We start from the raw sequence: 14,744 nt of genomic DNA, 5'->3' as shown, positions 1-14,744 counted from the left end.
TCAAGTTTTAGCTCCATTTTTATTCTTAGCGTACATAAAATATCTAACATATTAGTAAAAGGTTGTAACAACACTGATGGTTGCTAACATGATAAGCATATCTGCCAAAGCCCAAAACCATCTGTACAGTCAAATTAATAGCTGAAGAGCCATGTAAATAGTTCACATTAGACAACTAAATTCATAAATTTATAAAAACTCACATTCTGCAATTCCGAAGAGAAAAGATTTCAATACAGTGCCTTGTCTGCTAATTTAGATGTTTATCTACAACATTTTAAACTCATATGTATAGCGTAATGAATCCTGGTTATCAATAGCACAAGGAAAATGATGCCAAAGATTTCTAGTGTGCTTGCCACTTCTTTTTCTATGTCCTTTGCAAATTGTTTCCCATTCCAAAAGATTTTCTTTGAGTATGGGATGTATGCATTGTAAGACGTGGATCATGTCAGCTTGCTTCTTTTATACAATGCTCTATATAATATAAAACATGAAACTTAAAAAAAAAAAAAATTCATTGCAAACATGCTGTGTTCAATTCTCTTTTCTTTAAGTATGTGCCATATACATCAATTTAATGTACTAATTACATTTTATATGCATTGCCTTCCAGATAAGTATTGTTAAAGATGTTGACAGTATAGTTATTTAGTTATTTATTTATAGGAGTCTGGAAATACCATCAACAGCAGAAGAGCTTGCTAAGAACCATGACTTTGAAATTAAGGGTTACACATTTGAGGCACAGCCAGAGCAACTACGAAATCCCAGGTATGTGTTATTTGAGATCAGGCTGTTAAGGAAGAAAGTTTTATTTTATTACTCACAAGTTAATTGTTAACTTTACAAAAAGAGCTGAAGTTTGTATGGAAATAATGGTCGCTTTCAAAGGTAAACCTAGAATACTGAGTTTTACAAAACACTATCCTCTTACTGTTGTGAGAGAGAAAAATACGAAGGGACAGCAAAATAATTTTCTGCAGGCATGTCCACAATAGGCTAGTGAAGGTCACCGAATGATAGAAACTACATTCAGCTGAATATTGGTCACTGTTGCATTGTGTTTGGCTTCTCATCCACACCAAATGAAGGCTATGGGATTCGCTGTGTGGAATCGCGGTTGGCTCTGACAACTTGCTGATATTGCTCCTGGCCTGTTATTATTATAAAGTAACATTTAATTACAATTTTACCTACTGATATTATTGAGGGAAGAAGGTTTAGCAGTCGTTGCATGTGCAGTATTTATTTTACTGCAAGAAGCTGATGATAATAATAATAATAATAATAATAAGAAGAAGAAGAAGAAGAAGAAGAAGAAAAGAAACACTGATGAATGGCCTCTCTTTTAAAAAATAGGGAACAGTGTGGTGACACAAAATTAGTGTCTATATTAAAACTGAATTGGACTATGGACTATTACATAATGTTCTTTCCAAATGAAAGTTACTGATTTTGAATTATTACTGATCATTGTTGGGCCTAAAATTTCCAAAGATAACATCTCTTTTAGCAGAGCCGTACCTGCAGCAGAAAGTTAATAATTATTTCCAGTTTTCTTCTGTTTGTCATTCACAGTGAAAAGATGTAAATAAAGATACCATTTTCTTTTCCACACTGTGCATATTAATACCTAAGTTATTTCCTTTCAAACATCTAGTCTTTCATCTTCTGTTTATAATCACAGTTGGTAGGGGTCCATGAACAACGCTGTTCACAATAAAACTCTTATCAGCTTTAGTGCTTTCTCCAAATTCCATTATTTTAAACACGCCTTTAGTGAGAGCAAGCATTGCCTGTATGGGAAACAGTGACTGGTGAAGGACAGCCACAAGGCACACACAGTATGTTTTATTGAATGGTTTTACTCTTTAATTTAACAACCAACTACTGTACTTTAAACTGTAAACTACAGAGCTTCTAATGATGTTCTTGTTAAATTAAAGGTCAATAAAACATACTGAGGGTGACTTGTGGCTCTCTGATAAATTAAATACGGACCTGCTCTAGAGACACAACAAATTGCTACTGAGCCACTGAACATTCAGCCCTGCATCCACACTAGGAGAGGAGTCTGAATGTCAACCAACCACCAATGCATTGATGTTACCGCCAGCAGACCGAACTGCAACTGAGGCCAACTGCTTCATTGGATCTGATTTGCCACTCGTACACACTAAGTAAATCTTGGCCAATGGAGTGGTTGGCTGTCATTCATTGGCTTTCATTGGCCTATAGTGTATGCACATTACGCAGGACTGAAGATTGTGGGAGCCCTTTAAGTGAGTAAAATATCATGCAAGATGCAGAAATTAGACTAGTATCGCCTAACACTGTCTTATCAGTTCAAGAATTGCTGCACAATGTAACTGGAGTTGGTACCTGTTATTCTACTACTAGTAATGTGGACCCTTCACCTTGTACCCTTACCCAACTTGTTAGAAATTTTATTTCTGTAGAGTCTGTTTTTCAACGCATCATACTCCCCCTTCATCATTCCTGTAGTCACAGCTCTTACCCTGTAATAGCTGTTTCATTGTTCTTTGATTCAGAATGTCTATTACTCTTCAGTTTCCTCAGATTATCACTCATTATTATTGTTCGCTTCACCCATTTACTGCACGAGGGATTTTTTCCATCCTCCGATGGCACCTGCTCATTGCTAACCTTTGCTTATTATAATGACAGTAAGAAAATAGTTAACATAGTGAGGGATTTTGTTCAGGATGAGTAGTAGTGGGCTGTGGGGTCATGAAAGTTAGCAGATGATTGATACTAATAGCCATAGTCCAGTTAAGCACACACATCTTACCACGATATGCACTCACATGCTTGCAGTCAAGACCCCAACAGCCTTCTGACTTAAATGAGCATGTACATCACTGGCAGTAACAACAGCACATAAACAGACTGTATTTTGCACAGATAGCTTTTATTCGCTACCAGTGGTCTCGCAAAGAGTCAGTTGATGTGGAAAAGTGCGTACTGAGTGCTATGAGGTGATCGTGTTTGCATGCTGCTTCCATGGGAACTTTCACATACCCAATATCTCAGTCACTTATTTTACCGTTTGAAAGCTTGTGTTTTATTGATTGCTTCCAAATTTGACAAATTTTCTGTTAATGATAAATAATGTCATAGCTCTTAGCATTGAGAAAATAGTCGAAATGATTATAGATCTGTACACCGTAAGTGTTGGTAATTATTATTAGTAGCATCTGTATTAGAAATTTATTTGTCCAAGGTTCATTTTGTAATTGTACACATTTTGTCAGCTTCATTCAAGAAAGAACATAAGACATGCATACAGTCATGTGAATCTATACATTTTTCTAATGAGGAGTGGTCAAGGGTCAGCCATGGCCTTTTTGAAGAAACTATCCTGGCATTTTTAGAAAAACCATAGAAAACGTAAATCAGGGTGGTTAGACATAGCATGAACCTCCATCCTCTGCAATATCTCACTCCTGTTACATCTACGTGTCTTCCATTCTGCCTCTATGAAAACTGAGTAAGAACCACTCATAATGAGTGAGATGTTGAGCTCAGAAAAACAGTGCGACATTAGGATTATGCAATACTGATATTGGACACCCGATTTTCCTGTACTAGCATTTCATTGTGAATACATATGAAGATGTGACAGAGGTATTTTATTTGTCATTTTTTATTACTCTCTGTTCTGAGATATCTAAGTGATATTTAAGAGGTACACTTTGAATACATTTTTGAATAAACCTATTTTAGTTGTAACATATTCCTGATTTTATTCAATCCTGCATTGAGCAAGCAGTAAATGAAACTGAGGAGAAACTTGGAAATGTAATTTAAGTTCAAGAAGATGCAATAAAAGCTTTGAGGTTTGCTGATGATGTAAACTTGTCAAGCATGCTCAAGAAGGCATATGACTTGGGAGATTACTTGATCGGAATGGATACTGTCTTGAAATGATGTTATAAAAGGAATATTGATAACAGCAAAACAAGGGTAATGGAATATAGTCAAATTGTTGAGAGCGCAATTTCAATTATTGTATCTGTGCTTTACATAAAATAGCTTTAAAGATAAAAAGCTTTGCTGGTGTCATTATTCTGTGCTCAGTTGTCTTCAGTATTTTCTTTTCTTTTCTTTTCTTTTCTTTTTTTTTTCTTTTTTTTTTCAATTTAATAAAACCAACTAATAATAGTCTCTAACATTTTGTGAGTGTTATTTAAGGACAGTCTCTAACATTTTGATAGTGTTATTTAAGGGTGAGAAACTGAAAATTTATCAGGTTATGGGCCCAGGTTTGTTGTAAAACAAAATTTGTAACAAAACACCTGGCCACGAATGCATGCTCACATAAAGTTTTTTCAAGATGGCAACTGAAGTAGAAAAATTCCGTATTCCTTTATTTTATGGAACAAATTTCAACAATTGGAAACTCAGGATGGAAACTCTTCTCGAGGAATTGGACCTTTTACCATTTGTGCAAGCGAGTTATCTCACAAAGGTGGAATTTGGGGCCGGAGAGCGGGTACACAGCATATCACAGAGGAAACATGACTGGTTGAATTGGCTAAACAAGATTGGAAATTTAAGTCTCATTGTGTTTAACTCAACGCTAACAGTCACTTGGAATATGTGAAAAATAAGGTAACCTATATCGATTTATGGACATCTCAATGCAATGCATTTGAGAGAAAAGGAATTGTTAGTCAAGTTCTGTTGAGAAAACAGTTGTTAACTATAAAATTTAATGGAACAAATGATATGCTAGCTAAACACATTCTTAAATTTGATAAACTGATTACATTCGACTGGAGCTACTGTCAACGAAGCCGACATCATATGCCATCTACTTTTAATGATGCCTGCCGAATACAATGTAGTGGTCACTACAACCAAAATGCTCTCAGTGAAAGACTTGACACTGAGCTTCATGAAAAATAGGCTACTGAATGAATAGTTGAAGCGGAAGGGAGCCATCAGGAAAAACAGAAATGGAGATACAGTGCCTCCTACAGCTTTTCAGACTCTGCGGTATCAGAAAAAATTTCGTCAGATGCCAGTAAAACAAGAAATCAACGAGGAACTTCATGGAACTCATTCAACTTTACTTGGCATCATTGCAGAAAGCCCGGTCACAAAAGGACTAACTGCGGATTTATGTTACCTAACAAGAACTTAGGAACCAGAAATTCAGTGGTTGTGGCTAAAATCAGAGAGGAAGAGGGTTTTTGTTTTGCAGTATCAAGTGGATGACATCGGAAGTTCACTGAGGCTTTTTGCGGATGATGCTGTGGTATATCGAGAGGTTGTAACAATGGAAAATTGTACTGAAATGCAGGAGGATCTGCAGCAAATTGACGCATGGTGCAGGGAATGGCAATTGAATCTTAATGTAGAAAAGTGTAACGTGCTGCGAATACATAGAAAGATAGATCCCTTATCATTTAGCTACAAAATAGCAGGTCAGCAACTGGAAGCAGTTAATTCCATAAATTATCTGGGAGTACGCATTAGGAGTGATTTAAAATGGAATGATCATATAAAGTTAATCGTTGGTAAAGCAGATGCCAGACTGAGATTCATTGGAAGAATCCTAAGGAAATGCAATCCGAAAACAAAGGAAGTAGGTTACAGTACGCTTGTTCGCCCACTGCTTTGAATACTGCTCAGCAGTGTGGGATCTGTACCAGATAGGGTTGATAGAAGAGATAGAGAAGATCCAATGGAGAGCAGCACGCTTCGTTACAGGATAATTTAGTAATCGCGAAAGCGTTACGGAGATGATAGATAAACTCCAGTGGAAGACTCTGCAGGAGAGGCGCTCAGTAGCTCGGTACGGGCTTTTGTTAAAGTTTTGAGAACATACCTTCACTGAGGAGTCAAGCAGTATATTGCTCCCTCCTACGTATATCTCACGAAGAGACCATGAGGATAAAATCAGAGAGATCAGAGCGCACACAGAAGCATACCGACAATCCTTCTTTCCACGAACAATATGAGACTGGAATAGAAGGGAGAACTGATAGAGGTACTCAAGGTATCCTCCGCCACACACCGTCAGGTGGCTTGCGGAGTATGGATGTAGACGTAGATGTCGATGTATGGATCAGTCAGAGAACAACATAAGCTGGTTCTTGGACTCTGGAGCAATAGAGCATTTGATTAACAGTAAGATACCTCTCACTAATTTAAAGACACTCGAACAACCCGTTAAAGTTAAATTAGTTAACTCAGGCATTTTTCTTGATGCTGAAGTGAAAGTTACTAATGTAAAAGGAAAGGAAAGTCAGATACTGATCAAAGATGTTTTTTTGTGCCTAATCTTAATTATAATTTGCTGTCAGTTAGAGAATTGGAAATGAATGGTTTTAATATCACATTTGAAACAAACTCAAGGTTTAATTAAAAAGGGAAAAGAAATCACTGTCATTGCAAATAGGAATAAATCCCAGTCATATTAAATTTTTTGCAACATAAAGCTTAGTCAGCTGCTTCAACTGAAACTAATGTGAAACTGTGGCACCAGAGATGAGGCCATGTGAGTTGTGATAGCATTAAGCTCCTTCAATCACAAGTTGATGGTATGGAACTGGCTGCTTCAACAATCCCAAGGAGCGATGCTCAGATTATGTTGAAGGCAAACAATCACAGCGTACATACAATCACACTAGGAAATGTGCCACCAGATCTCTTGTGTTGATCCATAGTGACCTTTGTGGTCCAAGTTTACCAAAATCATTTGGCGGTAAGAAGTGTGTGCTCATGTTCATCGATGACTTTACACGTTTCACAGTGGCTTGCACACTGAAATCGAAGTCAGAGGCAACTTGCTATCTGAAGATGTTTCATGCCATGGCTACAGCTCGTTTCAACGTGAAGATCAGTAGTTTGCAGTGTGAAAATGGCTGTGAATGCATGTTCATCAAGTTCAAGCAATTTTTTGAAGAACAAGGAATAAAGTTTGAGTTTACAATTTGATACACTCCTCAGCAAATGGTGTCTCGCAACAAATGAACAGAACTCTTATTGAGAAAGCTCACTGTTTGACATTTCAATGTAAATTAAGTAAGACCTTCTGGTTAGAAGCTGTTTATACTGCTGTATATCTACTAACAGAAGTCCTACTGCAGCTCTGGAAGGAAAGGTTCCTGCAGCTTTACAGTACAACGAGAAACCAAAGTTGAATTAGCTGAGAGTATTTGGATGTATTGCTTATCTACTGCTATCAAAAGAAGTGAGAACATGGAAGTTTGACAGCAAATATTTGAAGTGCTACTTCAGTGGCTACTGTCCTGATGGCTACAGACTTTGGTGTCCAGGTGGAGGAAAAAGAGTCACTGGAAGGAACATTGTTTTCTACAAACAAAGATTGGACTTTGAATGTATACCAGTCGATGACTGGATTCCGGAATCTGTACAGGAAAAATCAGGGTAGACAATAATGGAGGTGAACTCACCAAAGATGTTGTTAAATCAAATGATGGAGGTCATGGAAGAATTCCCATACCAGAACTGAGCAATAACGAAGAGGAAACTGAAAATGAAGCTGCTCAACATTCTATCAGGAAGAGGAACCCTCACAAATACCTAGATGAGTATGCTGTTCTTATACTGAATGCTGAATCATTTATTGATGATGTTAAGTTGGAAAAAAATGAAGACTATTTTTGACTATCATGATGCATGTTGCAGTTGTTTACATTCTGTATTCTGTACATTATTTCTACTATACTGTTACCTGTTTATACTGTTTTGTGGCAAAATAAACACAGCCTTGCAAAATTTCCATTTGTTGCTTTAATTTTGGGCACCAGTCTAGTAGAGGCATTCAGTCATTGACAGGCTCAATGTCTGTACCATTCGCTCAGTAGTTACATTTACTCCTAAACGTTTGGGATATAGCAAGCCATACAAAAGGTGACTGGTTACTGTGTTTGTTCAAATAGCTCGAGTAATGTTAGAGCATTTTTCCCCTTAATAAATGAAAGCCCAAACTGGCTCTTGTTCCATGATCAAGTATGGAACTATTTGTGACATACTTACTAATGTTTTTTTCTGATGTCCATAACAGACTTGCAAATGATTTCAGTTGACGCAGTTAGGATATCCTGTTTTTAAAATATTTTTACCATGAACTCAAATATTACTTTTAGTTGTTATTCTTATGTCTCTTCTGTGCAGCTTGAAAATTGTGTTCATGTATTGTGCTACTGGTCACCAGAAAAGAACCTCGTAGCTAAGAAATGAGTGTATGTAGGCATAATATGTCAGCACAAGGCACAGGCTGCTGCACAATTACTTTGTGCCAGTATCTTTGTGTATTGATTCCTGGTCAAAGAAAGACAATTTATTATTATTACTTCATATGCGGTGGGATTCACAACAGTGGATAAATTGTTTTATTTCATCACACAGGCTAGTTCGTGTGGGTTTGGTACAAAATAGGATTGTACTTCCAACTAATGCACCTATAGCAGAACAAAGAGATGCTTTACACAGGCGCATAGCCACAATTGTTGAGGCAGCAGCTATAAGTGGGGTCAATATATTGTGTTTGCAAGAATCATGGGGTATGTATTTTCTTTTAATATTTTGTATTTTTGTTTGGTGTAGAACCTATTTTTATTTGAATGTATGCACTAATATTATTGATATAATTTCACAGTGACTCCTTTCTTTTTCTGCACACGTGAAAGGCTTCCTTGGACTGAATTTGCTGAATCAGCTGAAACAGGTCCAACAACTACATTTATCAAACAGGTACATGTCTTCTGTAGTATCAAATTAACCAAAGAACTCAGGTGTTACACATATTACTTTGTTCAACAAGTCCAGATAAGAGACTCTCTCCAAAGATCTTGCAGACAAAGGTCTGGGCTGTAGATGATAGTGGCGGCTGTTTCCCCCCTCCCCCCCCCCCCCCCATGTGTTTCTAAGTAAACTAGCTTATGATTTAAGTCTACCATGTCATTGACCATTCTTCTTGACTTTTTATGCGTGTTTACAGGTGTTGACTTCATAGAATATTTTGGCACTTCTTTCACTCATTAATTTTGTTTGTATATGGTGAACAAACAGTGAAAAATTGAACACAAGGGTTTCATGATGAAAATGTGCCAAAAAAAGCGCATGGTGTCATATTAATGCTTGGAAAAGCTTGGAGCTGGGTTTCTCATATTAAAACAAGGAAAAAGCCATGTAAAAATGGGTCTGAAAGTGCTTCATTTTTTAGTTATTAGTTAGACTTTGGTCCTTTGTTAGAATACTGGTAAAATGCTGTCAGTCTGCAAAAGAGATTGCTTACAAAACTGTCACATGACTCTGCTAGAATACTGCTCCAATCTGTGGGACCCATAGCAAACATCAAGAAGGGAAGCGCAAATGATAATAGGTTGATGAACCATGGAAAAGCATTATGGAAATGATGAAAAAGCTGAACTGACAGATAAAATCAAACAATGGAAAATTCTGTGTGGTATAATGACAGTATTATGAAAAGGATAGGTTGCTACTCACCGTATGGTGGAACTGTTGAGTCACAGACAGACCCAATAAAAAATCTGCTAAACAAGAAAGCTTTTGGACAGCTACCAAGCCTCAGCAGCAAGAGACAGTGGTCATGTGTGAGAGAGTTGCATTTGCATTGATGTTTGTGTGTCTTGTCTAATTCAGAAGGCATTTTGACAAAAGGTTACTTATTTAGCAGTCTTTTTGTTGAGCCTCTCTGCAACTCAATATTTCCATTATATGGCAACTAGCATTGTATCCTTTTCATAATATTGACCTGCTAGATAGTTGAAGATGCATGCCAGCTATCCAATGAAAGCCTACTTATATTATTGCAAGGATCTCAGGTGAATGGGAGCTCTAGGAATATACTACAGTTCCTAATTTAGTGATCCTGTAGGGACAGTGAAGACAATATTAGACTAACTGCAGTCTCTGCTGAGGTATTAAGCACTCTCTTCTTCCTCTCGAGGTGCAGAAAGAATAGGAAGAAATCATAATATGTGGTGCTGTAAGAAGTGGGCTTTGCCATGGACTTCACAGTGTATTGCAGAGTGTGAATATAAATGTAGATGTAGAAATGATTGGGGTGAAATTGTGATATACCAAAGAACTGCTACAGGGTGTAGTCTCAGGATGGAATTATGTGGTGGTTGGGGTCAGGCAGATGATGAGTCCAATTTTGACCTTCTGGGATACCCCTCCATTGACTGTAAAATAGCATAGATCCCTTGGCCAAAAATATTATTGACACCCCTCTTTTGGAGGATCTTAGAATATATCCCAAACTGAAATGTAATGAGGTATGTCAAACAGAATGACCTCCATGCCAGCCAGCATGGACTCCAAAAACACTGGTCATGTAAAACACAACTTACTATTTTCTAATATGACTTCCTGAAATCCAAGGATAAATGCAATCTGGAACATGCAGCCTCTCAAATTTCCAAAAGCATTTGATTCAATACTGTACCAACAGTATTTCCTCTCAAAACATGGGTGGTAAGGAACACAAATCTGGTAAGGAACACAAAACTAAAAGCAAAGACATGGATTACAATTGGAATAAAAGCCTCAAGCAGCACAATAAGAAAATTGCTCAGTTACAGAGAAAAACACAATATATCCCCTCTCCTCAACAGTTATATCACAAAAAATATTTATATAAAAGTCATATGTCAGACAAAAATAATGGCCAATGATAAGTTTATATCAGAGTGAGAAAATAAAAGCAAAGCAATCTGGAAAGTAATGAAGCAGGAAGGAAATAGTAAAAAATATCACACTGAACTGTGACAACAAGAGAATTACTGACCCACAGCAGATTGAAAATCTCTTCAGGCAGTACTATGAAGACAATACAAAAAGACTAATAATTAATAATAAGAAAGATAGCCCAATTAACCAACAGAATAAAGTAAATACTTGCCTCCAGTCAATCTATCTCTACGACACATCCTCGAATGAAATCATTCACATAGCAAAAACCTTCAGAAAAACGCCCTCAGGAGTATTAGCACTCCAGACTTCATTGTAAAGGAGTGTATTATAAACATTGCAACACCCCTTGCAGAGATAATCAGTTCATCTTTCTCAACTGAAACCTTTCCTGATTGTCTTAAAATTGCTAAAGTTATCCCTATTCATAAAAAAGATGACAAAGCAAATTTGGAAAACTATAGTCCACTCTCATTATTGTCAGTTTTTGCCAAACTCATTGAAAGAATCACTTATAATAGATTAATGGAATTTATGGATAAGAACAAAATCGTCGCTGATGCCCAGCATGGTTTTCGGAAAAATTAATCTAAGACCAGTGTCATATATAATTTCTTACAAAGTGCTCTAGAAGCACTGGATAATAAACAAAATGCTGCTGGTATTTTCTTAGACCTGAGCAAATCTTTTGGTATTTTGGACCACAGAATCCTGTTGGAAAAACTCCAAAAGTATGGCTTTAGAGGCACTGCATTAAAATGGTTCTCCTCATACCTGACAAATTGAAAACAAAAAGTAGCAATAACGTATAAACTTTTTCAGATGCAGGAGTAATTAAAACTGGAGTCCCTCAAGGATCCATTCTCAGGCCTACTCTTTTCCTTCTATGTATAGGGTGTACATTAAGTCCAGTAACACTTCGGCAATTATTTATTGCACAAGAACCAAACATTGTACAGATATCATACATATGTCTTTTTGAAGAGAAACATGTAAAGTTTTCTTTTTTTTCCCATGTATACTGCCACAGTGGAGTTTGGTAATTTACCGATAGTCAGCGCTAGTCATAAACATGGCGAGTTCAGGTGTGGAGCGAGCTTTCTGTGTGTTGGAGTTCGACAAAAACAGGTGTGCTATAGCTGTTCAATGGATGTTTAAAACCAAGTACAGTAAGAAGCCACCAACAAGGAAGGCCATTTAACACTGGCACAACAGGTGCGTGGCAAAGAGAAGCTCACGTCCCTGTATGAGTGAAGTGAATGTGGAGCGCGTATGAGGGACATTCATAAGGAGTCCAAAGAAATCGATGCATCGTGCATCCCGTGAACTTGAAATGGCTCCAGTGAGAGTGTGGAAAGTCCCACGACAGAAGCTGTCTGTGAAACCATTCAGACTGGAGCTAGTGCAGAAGCTCAATGACGTCGCCAAAGACAGTGTTTTGAGTTTTGTTCATAGTTGCAACAATTGAATGAGGAAGGGGATAGCATTGTTGATCACATAATTTTTAGTGATGAAGCCACTTTTCACACTAATGGAAAAGTGAACAGGCATAATTGTTGAATCTGGGGTACAAAGCACCCACACAAATGCATTGAATTTGAGCACGATTCCCCAAAGGTAAATGTTTTTTGTGCCTTGTCACATCGAAAACTGTATGGGCCATTCTTCTTTGCTGAGAGCACTGTCGCTGGATATTCCTACTTGGACATGTTGCAGCAATGGCTGATGTCTCAAATGCAATTGGACTCTCTGTTCATCTTTCCACCCCATTTTCATCGTGAAGTTCGCAGGCACCTGAACACAGAGCCGCCGCATTGATGGACCGGCCATGCTACAGAAGAGCACAGCTGTTTCTTAAAATGGCCTCCCGATCACCAGATCGCACTCTGTGTGACTATTTTCTGTGGGGGCACATTAAAGATCTGGTGTATGTACCGCCTCTACCATGTGGTGTAGCAGAGCTCTCAGAGAGAATACGGGAAGCAACTGCCACAGTCGACGATGCCATGCTGGGACGGGTATGGCAAGAATTTGATTACCGTATTGACGTCTGCCGGGTCACTCATGGTTTGCATAGTGCATGTTTCTAATTAAAAAAAAAAAAAAAAAAAAAAAAAAAAAAAAAAAAAAAAAAAAACTTTTTTCAGAGTTTCTCTTCAAAATGCAATATGTATGACATTTGTACAATGCTTAGTTCTTGTGCAATAAATAATTGAAAGTGTTCTCGGACTTTATGTACACCTTGTGTAAATGACACACATGTAAGAATAGAATCACAACTAAATATTTTGTTTGCAGATAACACAAGCATCCTACGTACAGGGGAAAAACAAACACAGCTACAAGAAAACATAAATAAAGCTACAGACCAGCTAAATGACTGATTTGGAGGAAATAAACTAATAATTAAAACTTCCAGAAAACAGCTGTGCTTCATTTCTGTTTGAAAGGGGAAGCCTGCAGCACGTCTGTGACAATAAACACCAGTGGAATTACACCCTCACTGGAAACAAATTTTTAGGCATATGGCTTCAAAATGATTTTAAACGGCAGAGTCTAGCCATCTTGGATCTGCCTTTCTGGCTGCTCTAGTGATTTGAGCATTCATTCTTGGTCTGAGTCCTTAGTACTTTGAGGTGTTGCAATTAGTTCTGTTGAAGGAATTGTTCACTTTACTGAAATGAATCACATGCCAACATTTTTGTGGTCCGTTACGATTATGAGAAAAATGGCAAGACTTTTAATATTTAAGAAATGAAAGTCATCACATTCTTATTCCATAAATAACATTACCGTGGATCGCATGAAAAACGGTATTCATAATTCTGCTCACAACGATCATATATGGTGCCTTATGAAGGATGCAGAAGAAACATATCAAGCCATGTTCCACTGCCAATTTTTATACTTTCTTTAGAAGAACTTAGGGTGTTAGATTGTTGGTAAAAACTTAGAGAATTGAACAGCTGAAACAATACAGACAAATTGCTTCTTTTGATGATACAGAATTTTTGTTATGGGGTGGTGTTACCATAAAGTGGGTTTGATGTTGACCACCATGAATTCCTCTTCTGTGCCAGTCTCTAGTACCAGGGAAGTTTTTTGCTGATGTCTTAACACATATCCTATCATCCTGTCCCTTCTTCCTGTCTGTTTGTGCCATATGTTCCTTCGCCGATTCTGTGGAGAACATCCTCATTCCTTACCTCATCACTCCACTTAATAATGATGTCTGAAAAATGATGTGGCTTTAATGTCTGCCACATCCCAATTATTCACAGAAAATGGCAATACATTCCGTCTACCAGTGGAACGGGGACTGAGTTATGTGACTATAAGCTACTTTACAGTACAAAACGCAGGAGGAACACCCCTTCATAGCAAAAGATAAATTAACATAAACTTCAATGTGACAAAAATAGTAATCAGCAGTTGAAGATAAGGCAAAAATATGAGAGATGGGTGCCCAATAAAAAACATATTGGACCAAGTAGAAAGTAATTAGAAAAAGTATAAGGTAAAAACAATGAACTCAAAAAACACAAAAACTCACACAAATCACATCTAATGTCAAACCAGTGAATTGTGCAAGACACATATGGAAGTCAAATAAATAACTGCTATAATAACAGCACAGAAGCAACAATAAAAACACAGGCCAGAACCATTAAAAATGTGACCATCAACAAAAGTACATATAATGCTGAAAAAGCAGTATAATAATTAAAATGTATAAAAAATAAACACCAGTAAAAAAGACTGCCAAGACCGTACTTTAAAAAATACTAATGACATTATCCAAAGCCCTATGGCTGCAGGACCAAAAACTTAAAAACTGCGATGGGTGTCCAAATCGGTACCCATGTAACCAGCCATCAAATGCCTAACAAACATAAAAATAGATAAAGAACATCAGGAACAGGGACGTGGAAAGGAATATGGAACAGTACTGACAAGAGCAAATAAGATAAAAAATTAATTGACTATTACAAGTGCTGCAAAAAATTACTCAAAATATTTTTATG

General features: G+C 37.2%; 1 protein-coding gene across 1 annotated transcript in view; it reads left to right on the top strand.

Moving 5' to 3' along the window:
* LOC126203597 (beta-ureidopropionase) overlaps positions 1 to 14,744 on the top strand; it is a 155,238-nt gene that overhangs the window by 64,721 nt on the left and 75,773 nt on the right. Inside the window, exons 2-4 of the mRNA XM_049937960.1 lie at positions 670 to 774; positions 8,410 to 8,564; positions 8,660 to 8,754. Of these exons, the coding sequence (XP_049793917.1) occupies positions 670 to 774; positions 8,410 to 8,564; positions 8,660 to 8,754 (355 nt within the window). The remainder of the gene's footprint in view (positions 1 to 669; positions 775 to 8,409; positions 8,565 to 8,659; positions 8,755 to 14,744) is intronic.

This window comes from Schistocerca nitens, chromosome 9, assembly GCF_023898315.1.
Source record: "Schistocerca nitens isolate TAMUIC-IGC-003100 chromosome 9, iqSchNite1.1, whole genome shotgun sequence".
Taxonomy (NCBI): Eukaryota; Metazoa; Arthropoda; class Insecta; order Orthoptera; family Acrididae; genus Schistocerca; species Schistocerca nitens.
Note: the sequence above shows the minus strand (reverse complement) of the source record. Positions and strands in the feature narration are given on the sequence as shown.